This window comes from Colletotrichum fructicola, assembly GCF_000319635.2.
Source record: "Colletotrichum fructicola Nara gc5 chromosome Unknown KSG_Nara_v1_contig01, whole genome shotgun sequence".
Taxonomy (NCBI): domain Eukaryota; kingdom Fungi; phylum Ascomycota; class Sordariomycetes; order Glomerellales; family Glomerellaceae; genus Colletotrichum; species Colletotrichum fructicola.
The window spans coordinates 8,105,790-8,123,558 of NW_027094051.1; the positions used below are offsets into that span (position 1 = coordinate 8,105,790).

The following is a 17,769-nucleotide window of genomic DNA, read 5'->3' on the forward strand; positions in this document are numbered from 1 at the left end:
GCCAGACCAGCAATACCCTAATGTGTATAAATAAGTTTTGGATGAATCTTGCATACCTCACGTGCCGCGTGTTCCCAGCGTTTGGATAAGCGAAGCTGGGCGTGCAATCGTTTTACATATTGTTATAATGCTTCAAGGGTATATACATCTTTTTGGCAACTCAGCCGTCTTTCGCTGTCCGCTGGCACAGCTTCATCTGGCGGCTTTGGTCCCATTTCTCCCCGCCGCTCGAATCGTGCCATCATTTGTCGGCCCAGGCAAATTAGTCGAAGCCGTTCTTCTCCTTCCACGTGCTGAGGAACAGTGCTGGGTCGCGGGGTCCGGCGGGGTTGTTGGTCTTCTTGTACGTTCGTCCTGCAGGCTTCACTAGCTCGGAAACAAAAGGCGTGAGCTGCGCGGCATTCGGAACACGTTAGCAACGGCCGCGCTTGACACCCCGTGTGTGTGTGATGGTGGAAATCCTATGGAAACTAACCTTGAACTTCTTCAAGCCCTCGGGGACGACGTACGTCCGCACTTTTTTGTAGTCGATCTTGTATCCTCCGTACTTGGTGTGCTCACCCATGGCGCCGGTGCGGTTTCCCTTGTAGAAGCCCTTGTTGACGTCCTTGGTCGTCAGGCGCAAGTGCCTGAACTTGAGCACCTGGAGGATCGGGGAGGGTCTCATGGTGGGCGGGCGCGGCTCGGATTGGGGGTGGTGGTTCGGCTGATGAGAGGACTTCTCTCTCGCTTTTTTCTGGGGGTTGTGGGAGGGGCAGCTGGGCTCAATTGGCTGCGCTTCGTCTTTCGTTCGCTCGAATTCGTGCCGGTCGCGTCGGTCGGCGTCGTCGTCGATCGAAGATGTAGAGGGATGGTGTTTCCCAATTTTTGGCGTTGCGCCGGATAAGAGTTGGTCCTTTCTCCGATTTTTTTCTGGCCGGAGGGGGGTGCACAGACCCGAGAAATACGGCCCCTCCTTCCGGGCTTTGTGGGTCATATCGGCTCCGATACGGCCGGTATTGCCGTTTTAGGCTAATTCAACGGAAGCTACGATCGACTGTCAAAGAAGTGCAGAAATCGGTACTTACTGCCAGATCATCGTTATTTCTACATTCAGTCTCACTTTCTCCCATTAACGTTTCATTCTCTGGACCGGCAGTGCGTTCGTTTTTGCACTAGAGACTTCGCGATGGGTAGCTCATCAAAGCCCGCCAAGAGACCCAAGGCAACAGTGAGGCTTGATCACTCGAGGGAGATCTGAAGTGCATCAATATTATGTGTTGAATAATGTACTACTTGTATTTGGCGGTGACGAGGGTGGGCAGTTCCAAGTAGCAACAAAAGCACCCAACGTCCTCAGCCAGCCATGAGCTATGGAGATCGGAATCCTTATTCAAAGACTCCCAGGGTCCTACCAGTAGCTGCTGAATTTGAGTGAAGAAGCGGCGGAACGCATGGCTTTGAGATCATACCGCTTCAGGTCTCTCGCTATCCCATTCAGCCATCAGCACGTTGGTCCTCAACTTCAAATGGAAACAACCCAGATTCATTCGTGAAGCTCACTAGAGGCTTCAAGAGAGTCTTTCAACTATGTTCTATCCTAATTTTGAGACTAAGAGTAGTCGGCAACGTTCAAGAGTCTCGGTGCTTGGTCTTGTAGTAAATACTGCTAGAGATCAGACATGGCAACTTCATCGGCAACGTGTCTAAGTTTGACCAGCCAGGCAGCCGCGCAGACTTTGGGTGAATTTGGATATCCGGGCGGATACTCCAGTAAACTATCTATTTGATTTAATCCTTAACACTTTTGCTGTTTATTTCTATTAAATCTCTACTTTCGTTCACATTGTCGTTCTTGTCATTCCCATCGTCGTCTCCGTCGTCGTCCCTGTCGTCGTCCTCGTCGCCCTAGTCCCTGTCGTTGTCTCTGCCCATTACACGCCCGAATAGCAAGACTCCTATGACTTGGCCCCACGATTTCTTTTCTGTTGCTTGAAATAGACATCGTCGGTTGTAACGGCACAGCAATGTTGCTTTCGACAATCATAACGTAAAAGGCACCACTGCCGAAACAGAAGCGAAAGATCATGCGAGCTGAGGCTGTGAGGATATGCGGCCAGCATGGCCCGCCGCGTCAGACGGAGACCCATCGTCGATGATCACAGCTTTGATACTCGAGCTGATGTGAACCCCTGGACGTGAAAGAGAGAAAAAAGTCCGACGGGTTCCTCGGCCCCCGCAGTCATCTCATCCAGTCGACTCAGTACAAGAACCAACGGCGAACAATGTCAGTCGACGTCTAGTATGAGATATCAGGTGAGACAAGACTGGTAAGAGCCAGACCGTTGCATCTGAAAAGGCCGTTTCCGTGCCATTTCATCTGTTTTTCTTTTCTTTTCGTTATCCGCGGCAATGCTTCTGGAAAACATACTGGCAGCCTCACTCCTCAACGTCTCTCGCTCGGTTGGACCTTGCAGTGCACTCCGGCGCCCCGTTATGCTTACTCGACGACAGTCGAGAGCTGAGACAGCCCGACCCACGGCGAGTGACCGCAGCATGGTATGGGAAGTGGGAGAACCCCTGGATCGACGTCGAAGCCATCAACCGCACGTTCCTTTCGTCCCACCATACACCATGGGGGGGCCTGCTCCTCAGCCATCATCCGTGCTCTCATGTTGCCCCCCCTCGCTTTTGCGTCTTCCCATCGTCGCCCCGCCAAGCCAAGCCCGGGGTCGACGAGCAAAGGCGCGTAGCCAAGCCTTTCGACGGCCGGGGAAAGAGAAGAAAGACTACAACACGACAAAACCGCTTGGCTGTGCCGTCTCATACTGCCTTCCACCGCCAAGTCTGTCGCTTGAGCTTGGCTGGGAATTTTAGCTCGCGCAGCGTAGCATCTTCCACGACGCAGACGTTGGAAAACCAGACGCAAGCCAGCTTACACCGCTTCAGGTCGTATCTGTCGATGCCAGCCCGCCATCGTCGCCGATGCATGCATGCGCACCTCAGAAGGGTCTGGGACACACAAACGACGATACCCTTGTGGGTCCCTTTCCGCAAAGCTCAAAATCATTACTTTTCTCTTGATGTTTTTTCTATGTATGCCTTTTCTACAGGATGCACCATCTGCCGTCCGCCCCCCCATGTTTGTTTCACGTCCTTCCGATGCCGCTCTGCGCAGAGCAGACCTCATCACCCATTGTGGCTCCATGATTTTCGCAGGCGGGACTGTCTGTTCCGCTTGTTCCCGTCTGTTCCCGCCGTGGTGTGCAGCAGGCGGCCAGGGTCGAGATGGGTCGAGTCGACAACCTTGCCGGAGCAACATCGTGGAGAGAGAGATAAAAAAGATTAAACCAGATTATTGCGGCCCAAACGCCCAGCCTCTTCGCTTTTATTACTCGTAGTTTCCTCCCTCCAGGCCTTTTCCCTTCCCTTCAGTCTCTCTCAGGACGAGTTTCGCCCGCTCGAGATCTCCGTCTCGACTACCTTGCTAGTGTCCTTCTTCGTCCGCAGCAGGATCTCTTTCAGCGTCCTCTTGGGCTTCTTCTCGACCTTTTCGTACAATGCTTTGTGCTCGGTCTGGATGTTGTGCTGGTCCTCGTAGTCAACGTGGACGAAGGCTCTCTCGACATCGCCGAGTCCTGTGCATTGCGTGTCAGCTCTGTAGCCCCAGTCCAACGGCAGCGGCAGACTCACCCTCGACCTTTCTCTGCAGCTCTTGCGCTACGTCGTGAGAAATCTTCAACGGGGTCGCCTCGTCCATGACGATGTCGATCTCCACGTAGTATTTCTGACCGGCATGGTACGCCCGGCACTGCTTCATTGTCAGAGACGGCTTTCATCATTACTTGGCAAACGCCAACTTACGGTGTCGACTTTGAGAATCCGAGTGTCGTGGGTCATTGACATGTAAGTCAGCTTGGCGAGGAAGTCTCTTGGCGCGGACTTTCCGACCAGGAGCCAGACCTGCTCAAAGGCGTTTGCGACCCACGAGAACAGGATGAGCAGGGCAATGCACATGGCACCGATCGGGTCGAGATACCACACGAAGCGATCGCCCACCACGGACATTATCAGACCAAAGCTATTGACGACGATGTCGTTGCGGTGGTCAATCTACACACGCTATTATTATCCCAACTGTCATCTGAACGGACTGGACTCATGGGACGACCACGTACGAAGAAGACATGCACCGAGGGGTACTTTCGGTAGGCAAAGCAGTACAACATCAAGGAGCCCTTGGCGAAGATGGCAACGCCAACGATGACGATGGGGATGATGTGCAGCTCCTCAGAGGCCCGCTTGCCCTCGCCAAGAGCACGGCCTGACTCGACCTATCCCCAGATCAGCATCTCCAAACCCGACCAAGCCAAACCGTCACTTGGCAACTTACCAGCAGCTGTATGGCGACCGTGGTCATGAGAGCGCAGAAGAGAATAATGCCAATCGTCTCAATCCTGGTTCGTCCCTAGTTTTTCACCCCTTCTGTCAACCCCGGATATCCTACTGCCAAGGTGTCGCACGTGTTGTAACTCACCACCGGGTACTTGTAAACGCTTGGCCTGGCTGCCAATCTCGACGTGATGAGCATTACAAATGATGAGACGAGGTCCATCTGGGCATCTCTTGGTCAACCTCTACACCAACACCTCACCGAGGGAAAGGGTCTACTAACGAAAGCATCGGCTGCAGTGGCAAACAGCTGGATTTCACGAGTCAACAGAAAGTCCGTGAGCACAGGGTCTTGGGTGCCTGTTTACCGATAGAGACCCGGTTGAGACGGCGGCATAGAGCTGAATGACAAAGAGGCAGAAGTTGACGGTGAAGGATGCGTTGACGGCGAACTTGATCTTGGGGCCCATCCGCGCATCCTCGTCGACCTGCTGCCTCTCTTCATCTTCGGCGCCAAGGAACTGGTCGATGAGCTCGTTCTGGCGGGTGTAGAACTTTGAGAGCTTCCTCTTGTTACCCTTGGGATGCTCAATCTTCATCTGTTTCTTGGAGACATTGTCACGGCGGTGTCGGCCAAAGTCGTAGGGGTCGGGCCGGTAGAAGGTGTCGACGGTGGAGGCGTCGGCCCCGTCAGTGTTGGACGAGACGCGTGCGTCCTGCTTGTCAACGGCTGTGTCATTCGTAGTTGAAGTGAAGAGCCCTTCTGTGACTGCTTTGTCGTCCGTGCCAGAGGCTGGGACGGGTGTGATGATGTCCTGGTTGTCTTTAAGGTGTTGGCCTGGTTCACTGTTGGCTTCACCTTTCGGATCACTTTTCAGATCACCGACAGAGTTGCCTCGAGATGAAGTGACTGAAGCAAATGGTCAGCGGTCGAGTGGTCGATGGGGCAGTGGGATGAAGCAGTGGCCAGCGGTGGTCAGTGGGCAGGGCAATCCGATGCGAGTAGCAGCAGCAGGCGTCGCACATCTCAGCGAGGATGTGATGAACCAACCACAGCGCCCAGGGATTGGGTAGGAGAGAAAGGAGGCGAAGGCGAGGCCAAGTCAAGCAGTGCGAGGCAACAGGCAAGGCAAGGCAAGGCAAGGCCAAGGGGAGTGAGTGGAAAGGGGGGTGAAGGGGGTGGGCAGGAAAGAAAGGTAAGGCGAAACCAACGTACTGGACGATGGTTGGACATTGTCCCGGGACTCGCGTGGAGTTTGCATTTTCGGGAAGCTATTGAGCTGGGTTCTGTTCTTGGTACTATGCAGTAGAAGGGAAGATGAGGAATAACGGGTAGGCCGCGATTTGCGAGTGGGAGTAATATATTAGACAGATCCGGCCGCCATGCCGTGCCATGCTATGCTATTTGAAAGGTATGTGGTTTTCATGTAATGCCATGCTTGCTTCTGATGAGCCGCCTCCGCATTCCGCATCCGCCAGGGGAGGTAACCCGCCGCCCGCTGCAAGAGATGGACGGCCCCTTCTTACGTGGACGGTTAACAGTAAGCTCTTCAATGCAATGTGCGGGCGGGCTAGAACGTGTCGAGAAAGAGGGGGAAACAACAGCCCCTGGCAGGATGACGGCAAGATTTCTTGATTTGAGTGGTCTCTCAGCGCGGTCTGCCGGTTGTTTCTTTGCAAAAGTCGAGCATCCAGCCAGTTGAAGGGCGGTGATGGGGCACGAGGTTTGTCGGTCAGGGGGCATCTATTTCGGTGTTCCTGGTCTTGGACAGTCGAGCCGGGTCGAGTAAAGTGTAAGCGAGGGGCGATCGTAGGCGGCAGGCGGAGTCGAGTGAAGTAAAGGACCACATTTGGGCTAGCCTGGAGACAAAAAGGCCGACGTGTCCCTGCAACAGCATGTCACGACGACGAAGGTGCTTGTTGTGATGGCGCATGGATGACAGAGAGAGAGTCGAGGACGATCAGGACTGCGATCCGAGCACAGCGGGCAGCGGGGGCCGTGATTGGGCGCCATTGGCTGTGAGGTGCCGGGCGGGGCTGTTTCACACCGAACGGCAACCCCAGGTGCCGCGTCGGTACACCGATACAGGAAGCGATAGTCCCTCTGCCAAGAGTTTGGGGCTGTTACAGGCTCCCAAGGTACCTTACTGCGTGCCTTACTTCGTGGTGCGGGCAGGGTTCTGATGACAAAAGTTACGTAGTAGCCGTAGCGTAATCCAGAGCCTCCTGTTGGCCTGCCTGTCTGTGAGCTGCACACGAGACTCGGGTTGAGTTTGACGAGTCCAAAAGTCAAGGGCCTGCTCTGCCCAAAGGAGCTGAGCGCTCGGGACGTCTTGCATGTTTGTTTCCTCGGAAAGCAAGAATGAACGACAACCGACGCAATGGCTCCACTTCTTTTCGTCTCCGCCTTCTCTTCTGCATCACGCTCTCGGATGCAATAGTTGCTTTTCCATCCTTTGCTATACACACCACAGACACCTTGCGCCATACACACACCTTTCCTCACAAAAACTGCAAGAACAAACGGACACACACACACACTCACGTCTCCAGCGGCCCAGACATCGACAGATACGTCGTCTCGTCGTCGCTGCGCCCAGCCTCGCTTGATCTCAGACGCCGAGAGAAGCTCCTCTTTTCCCTCTTTTCCTTGGCTCTCCAGGTTTGAGCTGCCCTTGCCCAGAAACCCGATGTGCGCGACCATTGACGACGTTTGCCCTCCAGCATGTCATCCCATCCCATCTGTGAGCCCATTCAGAGTCAGTCGCCTGCCTCGAGAGCTTCAGCCATCAGCTATGATGCATCAGCCTCCGACTAAGCCCCGACCCCGATCGTCGCCTGTTAGGTAAACCGCCAAAACCTGCCCCTCACCCAGCCGCCGATTAGGCAACTCAGCACGTGAGACGAGACACAGGAGACGCAGAGAGACCCAGCAGAGACCCACGGCAGGGCTGATGTGAAGTCGAAAAAGAAGCACGCCAGAAGGTCAGTGTCAAGGGTGCTGCGGCGGCTGCTGTCTTGTGCTGCTGGGCCACCTCGTCGAACAGACACTTGCAGCAGCAGCAACAGCAACAGCGGCAGATGCGAGTGCGGATGCAGGCACATGATCTCGGGGGCTAAGGCAGCTAGCCATCTCGCAAAGAGGAGACTCCCGCCAAGCTTAATTTCTTCGACGAAGAAGAATGGCAGCCAAGCGTGTCAGCGGCCTCTTGGCTCGGCTCTTGGCTCCAACGGTTGTGCCTGTCCCGCCGAGCCATCCCCTTCCTCCGCCTCCTCCATCCTCCAGCCGCCCCCGCGCCGCCAACGCCAGGGACAGACGCCTCTCCAGAGTCAAATCGACTTAAGAATTCTCCGACTGGCGACCCTGGACGCAGACCCCGGGAACCTCCCGTTTCACACAACCCAAATTTTTCAAATGCCGGCAAGCCCCATTTGACGCGCACCCCACGTCCCACACCCCTGCCTTCTGTGGCCTCTTGCGTCGTCTTTTGTCCTGGGCTGGCAACTTCCCGATGGAAGATCGACCGTCGTCTCGTTTTGGATGGTTGTTCATCATTCGCGCCAACTAAGACTACACCAAACCAGACAGCAACCTGCTATGCAGTATGGCCCAACGCCAAGCGCTGGCCGGCAACGGTGGCAGAAGAAGTCGAGACGAATTGCGGCCGATAGACACAACCTACCCTGCAATCCGCGTCTATCCGCCCACCAATTCGTTTCCAGTCCGTCAGGTCGAGCCGGGCTCTCAGACTCCCAGTCTCGTTCTGCCGGCAAATCATGCTATAACGAGAAACATGATCGAACAATCCGCCAACATCGGATCCGGTTGACGCCTGGGATCATCGATGCCCAGAGACAAGCTGGGTCTCAGGCACCGCAGCAAACTGCACCTTTGAACCGTGGTTGACTTAGCCTATCCTCCTCGTCCTCGTCGTGACCCTCTCCCTCGCCTCCGCCCCATGCTCACGGCCGCGTCCCACGGACAACCTTGTTCCCACTCAGGTCCTCCCGCCTCCCGCTTCCCGCGAGGCGGACGCTACAGCCACGTACCCCATCGCGAACCCACAGGCAAAGGTCCCTTTCCTCAGCTGCCTCATCCTGGCCGCAGTCTTCTATTTCTGATTCGGCCGGGCGGTACTGGCGCAAGGGCTGTTGTCCCATGTCGACGTTTATTCTTGCCCTACCCGTTTCCACGCGGGAAGTATTGCGCGGGCTGTCATACATGAAGCATATTAAAGCAAGTCGAGCCCAGACTTTGCCCAAGCCTTTTTTTCTGCTCGCCACAGAGCGTCAGGTCTCGTTCGATTCTTATTGCGCCCGTTTCTTCCTTCCCTTTTTTCCTTTCTCTTCTTGTCCTGTCTTTTTTCCCTTCCTTGCCCTCTCCGACAATTACGACAGCGGGGACTAGATCAGCACTTTTTTTCGTCTGTTCTGTTCATACTGAAGCCGCGGGACGGTTTCTCGTGTCCCCTTGTTTTCAGTAACATTCCTTTCTCAAATGAGTCGTCGTTCTTAGGCAGCCCAGGACAATTGGCTGTCCCTTCCATTCTCAACTTCAATTCGCTTTTCTTTTGGGGCTACCAATCAAGTAGTAGTCCCTTTTAAAACAAAAACTACCATTTTTAATCAAGATGGACGGTATGAAGGAGCCCAAGCCGCAATGCGGCGGCAAGAAGGGCGGAACCAGCGAGTACGATGTCGGTCTGCACGTCGCCGGTCTTTGTAAGTCGCAAACCTGGCGAACGTCACCTAACCGAACAACTTGGCTAACTTGGCGCAGTCTTGGTTTTGGGATTTTCAATCTTTGGTACGCAATCAAAAAACAAGCGACGAGGATCTCGTGGGGCCGGAAACTAACTGAGTGGATGCAGGAGCTGGATTCCCCGTGATGGCCAAGAAGGTCAAGTGGTTGAAGGTCCCTCCCAAGGTCTTTTTCGCATGCAAGCATTTCGGTACGGGCGTGCTGATCGCAACGGCATTCGTTCATGTAAGTGCATCACCACTCTGGCAGTCGTCAGAGACTAACAGCAACACAGCTGCTTCCCACCGCCTTTGGCAATCTCATGAACCCGTGTCTGCCGGACCTGTTCACCGATGATTACCCTCCCCTGCCCGGCGCCATCATGATGGGTTCCATGTTTATTCTCTTCACCATCGAGATGTGGATCAACTCCAAGGTCGGAGGTCACTCTCACGGTGGCCCGACAGGTGATGTCATGTCTGACCATGGACATAATCATGGTGCCGTCGGAATGCCTTCTAGACCGCCGCGTTATGGACGCAACAGCTTCGATGCCGAGGCCGACAGCATCGACTTTGAGAAGAAGGTTGCCCAGCGCGCCTACGACGAGAAGTTCCCGTCGTACCAGGAAAGCACCTATGGCGCGCCCCCGCCATCCAACTTGGCTGATTCCGACATGCCTCCTTGGTTCGTTGTCTTTTACGAGCAATATGTGCGCCAGCGCATGGAGATGATGAACATGATCCGATCAACCCAGGAGAAGCAGGTTTCGCAGGTTGCTGTGCAGGAGGTCAAGCAGGAAGATCCGTTCTATGACGAGGAGGGGCAGGCCGTTGACCCCGCTGTGTATCGCAAGATGTCGCTCAACATTACCATGCTTGAGGGTGGTATTCTGTTTCACTCGGTGTTTGTCGGCATGACCATTTCCATTACCATTGACGGCTTCATCATCCTTCTCGTCGCCATTCTTTTCCACCAAATGTTCGAAGGTCTTGGTCTCGGTTCTCGTATTGCTGCTGTTCCCTACCCCAAGGGCAGCATCCGTCCGTGGGTCCTGGTCGTTGCTTTCGGTACCACCGCTCCCATCGGACAGGCCATCGGTCTCGCCACCCGCAACACATACGACCCCGACAGTGCCTTTGGTCTCATCATTGTCGGTGTCTTCAACGCCATGTGAGTGCAACTTTTGCCCCATGCCGCTATCCTTGCTAATGTAAACCAGTTCTTCCGGACTTTTGCTTTACGCTGCCCTGGTGGACCTCTTGGCTGAGGATTTCCTCTCCGAGGAGGCCAACCGCATCCTCACCAAGAAGGACAAGATCACCGCGTTCTGCTACGTTCTCGCCGGAGGTCAGTTCATCTCCTTCTATCACACAAACCCCGCTAACTCTCTTGCAGCCGCTGGCATGTCAATCGTCGGTATCTTCGCCTAAGCCATTACCGACAACCGTAGGGATCCCCGATCCCCGATTCCCTCGGACACGCCTCTCGCGAGGGAACTAAACCCCAGTTCAGCCGAGTCGCCAGCCATGACTCCCCACGATATCCGACGGGCGGTCGAACGGCGCAATCACCACCTCTACGACTCGACAGGACTTGATAGCAGAGAATGAACGCTCGTTATCTTCAATGCTGCGCCGGATTTTGTCATGCAAATCACAAGGGAAAGGACTGCTTGGGGCTCTACCGACAGCGGTTTCTCACAAAATCTATCCACATTCGTTATTCTTGCTATCTCCGTCACCCATCCCCCCAACGCACGAGTCTGCAGTTGGGCAAAGATCCTTGTATAATAGTAGTGATGTGGCGTGTTCCTAGCTAACAACCACACGAGAAAGAGCGTACGGCAACACAGGCGCTGTTTATTTCGGAAATAGTTGGGATAATGGTTCAATGAGCAGTTAACAGTGTAGCTAATGAGTTGAGCGCACACAATGTTTTTCACGAACAGCACGATAGAAGCATGGAACCCAGGCATACTCATGTACGATAGTTGCATTTTTCCTCCCGACAAAAAAGGGGGCGGCATGGCATAAAAAGTAGATTGCATCAATACCACAAAGTCTTATACCACACTCTATGATCTCCAAATTGTTCCACGGGAGCTACTGTCTCCGCGCGTCGCGTTACCCACCCTTGCATTGGGTGGATTTCTAAGCGTCTATGAAGGCAGACTGACGTCTCAAGCCCGAAAGCCCGAGGACACCGATGCCGATGTGATGGAGGGCGACAGCATCTTATCAATCAAGGTCCATCAACGGCGGAGAGGAGGGATTAAATAACCGATTTCCTCCTGAGGGGCCCCCGTTTAGACTTTCTTCCCCAGACTTGAACGGCGTCTGGAGTAAAGTGGCAGTGAAGCCCGGGGGATATAATAAACGAAAAGGGGAAGCGAAGACAAGATGCCAAGAGCGTATTGTATGCGATGTTGCAGCCAGGTTCGCGGAAACGAGCAGTGGTCGACGCTGGGTGGTAAGGTATATAAGAAACCCAAGAAATGAGAGGAAACACAAGAAGGAGGAAGCGACGTTGAGAGAGGGTTGGCGTGCCTGGGAGCCGCAGGGGTAGCCCGCCATCGACGACTGAGTGGGATGGATGGGTGGTAATGGTAATGATGGTGGTAGCAGTAGCAGGCCGCCAGTCCGAAGGGGAAATGCAACCTGCGAATAAAGCGATAGGCTCGTTTTGCGCACTCCCTCCTTTCCTTTCCTTTCTTCTTCATTGTTTTACACACTCTTCAGCTTGCAGCAGCAGGCATTCCCGTCATCGACCGCAGCGCAGCGGATGGCGTTTCCGCTCCAGGGGGGCAGTGCAACCGTAGCTTCTACTGCAGCACCATGCTAGTAGGGGACTCAAGGTTGTCACGGGAATTTAACCATGTCTTGTATAAGGTTATTACACGGGCCGGAGGGAAAGAAGCGGGAGAGGGGGGCCGCCTCTGTCTCTGCCTCCTTCGTATGCGCTTCTTCCCGCGCGCGACTACTGCAAGGGGCAACGCTACATTGCATTGCAGCTTGCTGCCGTGACGTCTCTGTCCGTCTCTGCGAGATGCGTGCGATGGTAGGCTGGTGGTGCGAGTGAGAGTCTGGCGGCGCTATTAATAACACCCCAGACGTTTTGGGGACCGGGGATGCGTCTCCGCGACTCCAGACGAAAAGAGAGACAGGGGGCAGGGGTTTGAGGGGGGAAGGGACCGGGGTCGGCGGAGAGAGTGGGATGGATGTCAGGGGGGAGGGTTCAGGCACCGGAGAATAACAGCGACCAGAAAGCATGGACTTTGAATGGGAGAGATCGACGGCGATGATGGTGTGTGGTAATGGTGCGTGTGGTGGTGGTGGTTCTAGAAGTTTTTGTTGCTGAGGTTTTGTTTCTCTTTTCTCGTGTGGTGTGCCATGCAGTACATGTAGGCTGCGGCGCTTACGCAGCAGACCTCGCATGCTTAGGTGCGTATCTGCAGGAGGCACAGACGGGTATCGCGGCGAACGCAGCACCTTGAAAGTGAAGCTACTTTCTTTCGACTCGAAATCTTGAGCCTCTTTGACGGGAAGCACCGAGGATCTGGGGAAGATCCCCAAAAGAAAAAGCCTAAGAGATCAACCCAAAGCCTAAAGAGAAGTTGGGTTGAGGGGAAAAGAGAGATTGGCTTTTCTTGGCAGGCGTCAATGAGGGGACCGGACCCAGCCAAGCAGGCACAGTCTTTTTTCTTTCTTTCTGGGTTTAGGCTTCTTGCGAGACCAAGAAAGTGACTGAGTCGGTCGAGGGCAAGATGAAGCGATTCCTGGGCTGGGAGGGGCAGACGACACAGCTAGCGCCAAGGTTGTCAAGCACTGATGATCAACTCTGTTCCTCTGCTCTCCTCCAGAGAGAGTTGAAATGGCTGTCTGTCTGCTCACGAGGCCGAATAGCTAGAGTCTCTCCGCTCTTGCCAGCTTGGCATTTCATGGTGGACTCTGGATGAGCGCTGACCCGACCGTGCGTTGCATCTGTTGTTCGGGATCTTCGGTGGGGTTTCTTTGGGTTTTTGGTTTTGGTCTGGGTCGTCGAGTATCAGAAACCGACAGCCCTTACAAATTCGAGCCTTGGCGTCTGATGAACACGGAACTGCACACGTACCGTCCGCCCTATAGCAGGCTTGTATTTCTCGTTACCAAACAACATCGCTGAGTGGTTGACACCGAGGGACATACAAAGGGTTGCATTCTCTATGCGTTCCCTTTTCTTCTTGCCCGCTCCGGCGTGTTCCGAAAGGGCTAGCGTACGACTTGCGTGGACTGATGCAACAGTATATCATTACTTTCTTATTGTTGCTGCTGCTTTATCTCATGGAACGATTTTCATCCGACGTTTTGAAAATTACTTGCATTCTGCTGACGGTCGATGGTCATCAGGTCAGATACTCAAACGAAAAACAAGAAAGTCGAACCGGGAGGTTGTGAGCCCGAACCAAAAACTGGTGATGGCGTTTATGGGAGGTATGAGATAACGGTCAGGAGGGGGAGTTTCATTCGGGCATACTTGCCCTACGGTATGCCTCACTTTTTGGTCTTTTGCTGTCAGAAGGAGTGATCTGAATCACGACATGATTTCCAAATCGGGAAGATTGATAAGGGTTAACACAAAAGGGGGGAGGTCGTGGCGAATTTCGTCATATGGCAAAGAGTTGAGATGAAAGGGATTGAGAAACGGCAGTGGAAACAATTTTGGGGGCATGAATTGGCGGGACTTGGGGCATTGGGCATTAGTTGGCAGCAACACATTGAGCTTGTCTACTTTTTGACTTTGGAAACACTACGGCGATTCAGGAGGGCAGGCCGAAACGGAATGCTGCGAAATCGGCGGTGGTGGTGGTGGTGTAGATGGGGCTGACGATAGAGAAACGACGCATCTTTGGATGAAGTCTAGAAGTCCGGCGGACGCCGAAAGACGAGCCGAGGGCGATTACTCACGGGCATCTTCACACGGGTCGTTTTCTATCACCTGAAGAGATAGGCAGGGCGTTTTGTTTAGCAGACTTTGCTTCAATGCGTGTCATTCCATCGTTGGCTTTTTCCATTCAAACATTACACAATATGTACAGAGAAGGAGGCCTCAAGTTGGCCAGAGTTCACCCCGTGAACCTTTTTGTCCCAAAGTTAGAGGTTCGGACACCACACCTACTGGACAGTGACGGTAGTGTTCGCGCGGATGTCGTCGCTCGAGGAGCCGACGAGGATCTTGAAGTCGCCGGGCTCAACGACATACTGCATCTTGATGTTCCACAGTCCCCAGTTGGCGACGGGCAGGTCGATATTGACGGTCTTGGTCTCGCCGGCCTTGATCAGGACCTTGGAGAATCCACGCAGCTCCTTGTTGGGGACAACTACGGTGCTGACGACGTCCTTGATGTAGACCTGGACGACCTCCTGGCCGTCGCGCGTAGAGTTGTTGGTCACGTCGACGGAGACTGTGACGGTGTCGGTCGCGGAGGGGGTCGAGGATGAGACGGTGACGTTGGAGTAGTCAAAGGTGCTGTACGACAGACCATAGCCGAACTGCTGTCGTTAGTACAGATACACACGATGACGGGCCAGGACTTTCTTACCTCGTACAGGGGGAGGGGGGTAGACAGGACGTAGTTGCTGCCAAAGACCAAGGTGCCGTTGGGGTACTCCTTACCCGGGTTGGGCCAGGAGCGGGCAGAGTTGAGGTAGTCGTAGTAGACGGGAGTGGTGCCAACGTCGTAGGGGAAAGCGACCGAGAGCTTTCCAGAGGGGTTGACGTTGCCGTAGAGGATGTCAGCCAGGGCATGACCGCCCTCCTGACCCTGGTAGAACATCTGGACCAGAGCGCCGGCCTCGTCGGAGATCCAGGGCTCGGTGATGGGCTTGCCGGAGCTGAAGACGACAACGGTAGGCTTTCCGGTGTCGATGACGGCCTTGACGAGACGGCCCATGGCGCCGACGAGCTTGAAGTCGTGAACATCAATGTGCTCGCCGGTGGTGGCGTTCAGACCAGCCCACAGCTCGTCCTGGTCACGAGACCAGGTTCCAACAACGACGACGGCAACATCGGCGGCATTGGCGGCAGCAACGGCCTCCTCAAAGCCAGACTCGTCGTTGGACCAACGCTCGGCACCCTTGGCGTAGGTGACCTGGCCCTCGCTGGCGGCCTTGATGCCATCGAGGGGAGTAACACCGTACTCCATGGCCGTGTGGATGACATAGTCTCCATACTATTTGTTTTTCAGCTCTTGCTCATGTAGTTCTCTTGTTGGTCTTACGTTGACGTATCCGTGGGCCATAGGTCCAATGACAGCAACATGTGCGTCCTTCTTCAGGGGCAGAGTGTTGTTGTGGTTCTCAAGCAGAATGATACTCTCGGCGTCAAGGTCGCGGGCAACCTTCTTGTGGGCATCGATGCCAAGGTAGTTCAAGATCTCGTCGTCGGGCACACCAGTGTATGGGTTCTCAAAGATGCCAGCCTTGAACTTGGCACGGAGAACACGGGAGACGGCAGTGTCGACAACGTCCTCGGGCAGAGTGCCATTGGCGACAAGTTCGGGGATGTACTGGAAGCTGTAGCGGCCGCCGCCCATCTCAACATCGTTGCCGGCAGGGAGAGCCTGTTATGGTTAGAGACTTGCAGAAGCAGCTTTTCAGGGAGACCTACGTTCGTGGTAATGCACGCGTCGTCGGTCTCTTCGCAGACGGCAAAGGCGTTGCCCAGACGAGCGGTGCCACCAGCGTCAGACTATACTTGTTAGTCGATATCGATACCAAAGACTATGGCCAACTTACAATGACATAGTACTCGTAGCCCCACTCTTCGCGGAGGATCTCGGTCAGGAGGTGGTGGTCGGCAATGGTAGGCACTCCGTCGTAAGAGTTGTAGGAGGACATGATACTCCAGGCATCGGCCTCGAGAATGGCGCGCTTGAAGGCTGGGAGGTAGGTGGTGCGGAGCTCTCTGGGACCGCCGTGGACGGGAGCCGTGTTGACACCCTGCTCAGGGGAGGCAAAAGCAGCAAAATGCTTCACCATCGCCGCAACGCCATGGGCCTCTTGCAAACCCTTGGTGTAGTGGTAGCCGTACTCGCCAACACTGCTTTTTGTCAGTACGGGTCGGCTTCACTGGTTCTTGCGCACATACAGGAAGGGATCCTCGCCGTAGGTCTCCTCCACTCGGCCGAATCTCAGCTCGCGGGCCAAGTCGACGACGGGGGCGAAGATCTGGTTGACTCCGAGAGCCTTGGCCTCAACAGCAATGACCTTGGCCATCTCCTCGACAAGAAGAGGGTTCCATGAGCAACCCATTGCAATTGGCGAGTTGAAGATGGTGGCATTGAGGGCCAGGAAGCCGTGAATACCCTCGCTCTGGATGAAGGCCGGAATACCTGCATAGTCTCAGCACCAATCGACCCAATTGACTCGCAAAAAACTCACCCAGAGTCGTGTTGTGGACAAGATAGTCTTGGCCAATCTTTGCTCCCTGGGAGATCGTCTCTGGGGTCGCGTAGAGACCGGTCCAGATGGAATTGGCCCTGTGCTCAGCAGCCCAAGCGAGCCCGGTCTGGTTGAGGCGGCCATCGGTCAGGTTGAGGTAGTCACGAATATCTGCCTGCAGCAATTGGGCCGTCTTCTCCTCAATGGTCATGCGCTTGAGGAGATCCGAGACTCTGTCGTCAATGGCAGCCTTGGGGTCCTTGTAGATGGGTGTGCTGCTGTTGGATGTGCTATTCTGGGCGCTGGCGAGCGCAGCCAGCGAGGCGAGGGCCAGAGAGAGCTTCATGATTCCTGCTCCGGTGTCCGATCAATGGAACTCAGGGTGACGTTCGGCTAGGGCTCCAGAGATCAGTGGACGCGACTCAGGATGACGCGCGCCGTTGGAGGGTATTAATACGCTCGCAATTGCTGGTCTGCACTCCGGCGAGTCGGCAAAGGCGAGCGACATGATGCCACGGCCAAGGAACCTAAGCAAATAGACGTAATTGCTTTGGGGCAAACAGCCGATGGGGAGAGTGCCTTCTCCGCATCGATCACAAATCCCTAGTTCACCCCGGAAAGCAATATCTGGAGCGATGTAATGCTAATTTGCTCGGAGCAGCGGTCTTCTCTGTTGTCCATTGGGTGGAAGTACACGACCCCTGACCGTTCCTGCACACGGCTTCTTGGGGACAGTGGCGGTGTTGGAGACGAACATACGGTGACCTCACGAGGACCAGGAGCTACAGACTGCAGACTAGGCACCGAAGCAGGCCATTTTTTCTTCCATTTTTGCTCGTGAAGCTGGCGATGTACGGCGTGTAGCATGAGGGGAAGCTGAGTTGGGGTTGAAGTTGGAGAAGCTGCGGGTGGCCCCAGATCTGCAGGCGCACGACTAGGGGTTTTTGCTTGGGGTGGGCGAATAGCCGGTGCTTGGCGGGTGGACCCTTGCCGGCTGGTTTCCACCAATCCCGGTGCTCGCGGCCCCTACTCATCCGGAGCCCGAGAACCGCCCAAATCCGACCACTGCGGGGGGAGCAAAAGCTCGCTGGGGCACGCTGGGCCGCCTGAAGACCTCGCTGAAAGAAGGAACGCTAAACGGCGCCGGGACGGCAGGGACCCCACCGTGAAGAGATCCAATGGCCCCAGATCTCCGCAGTCGCGGCAGAGTGACCTGCTGATGCCTCTTTGCTCTCC

The 17,769-nt window shown here is 54.9% G+C and overlaps 5 protein-coding genes across 5 annotated transcripts; 2 read left to right on the top strand and 3 right to left on the bottom strand.

Moving 5' to 3' along the window:
• Positions 1-262: 262 nt before the first annotated feature.
• Positions 263-667, bottom strand: CGGC5_v002312 (mitochondrial 54S ribosomal protein mL41; the record flags this gene model as incomplete). The annotated part of the gene is made up of 2 exons (XM_032035302.1): positions 263-391; positions 476-667. The coding sequence occupies 2 exons, from the start codon at positions 665-667 to the stop codon at positions 263-265; spliced, it is 321 nt and encodes a 106-aa protein (XP_031885619.1).
• A 2,753-nt stretch (positions 668-3,420) lies between these two features.
• Positions 3,421-5,633, bottom strand: MTP7-1 (Metal tolerance protein 7; the record flags this gene model as incomplete). Its single annotated transcript, XM_032035303.1, has 9 exons — positions 3,421-3,617; positions 3,673-3,790; positions 3,844-4,092; positions 4,158-4,313; positions 4,373-4,447; positions 4,517-4,594; positions 4,655-4,681; positions 4,740-5,281; positions 5,588-5,633. The coding sequence occupies 9 exons, from the start codon at positions 5,631-5,633 to the stop codon at positions 3,421-3,423; spliced, it is 1,488 nt and encodes a 495-aa protein (XP_031885620.1).
• Positions 5,634-6,733: 1,100 nt separating this feature from the next.
• Positions 6,734-7,491, top strand: CGGC5_v002314 (uncharacterized protein; the record flags this gene model as incomplete). Its single annotated transcript, XM_066150944.1, has 4 exons — positions 6,734-7,033; positions 7,096-7,115; positions 7,179-7,216; positions 7,343-7,491. The coding sequence occupies 4 exons, from the start codon at positions 6,734-6,736 to the stop codon at positions 7,489-7,491; spliced, it is 507 nt and encodes a 168-aa protein (XP_066009847.1).
• Positions 7,492-9,002: 1,511 nt separating this feature from the next.
• Positions 9,003-10,545, top strand: ZRT2-1 (Zinc-regulated transporter 2; the record flags this gene model as incomplete). The annotated part of the gene is made up of 6 exons (XM_032035304.1): positions 9,003-9,093; positions 9,152-9,178; positions 9,243-9,358; positions 9,408-10,285; positions 10,335-10,462; positions 10,511-10,545. 6 exons carry the CDS (start codon positions 9,003-9,005, stop codon positions 10,543-10,545), a joined length of 1,275 nt encoding a protein of 424 aa, XP_031885621.1.
• Positions 10,546-14,265: 3,720 nt separating this feature from the next.
• Positions 14,266-16,879, bottom strand: bglX-0 (Periplasmic beta-glucosidase; the record flags this gene model as incomplete). Its single annotated transcript, XM_032035306.1, has 7 exons — positions 14,266-14,643; positions 14,694-15,323; positions 15,372-15,713; positions 15,761-15,841; positions 15,889-16,192; positions 16,241-16,484; positions 16,534-16,879. The coding sequence occupies 7 exons, from the start codon at positions 16,877-16,879 to the stop codon at positions 14,266-14,268; spliced, it is 2,325 nt and encodes a 774-aa protein (XP_031885623.1).
• Between the last annotated feature and the right edge of the window lie 890 nt (positions 16,880-17,769).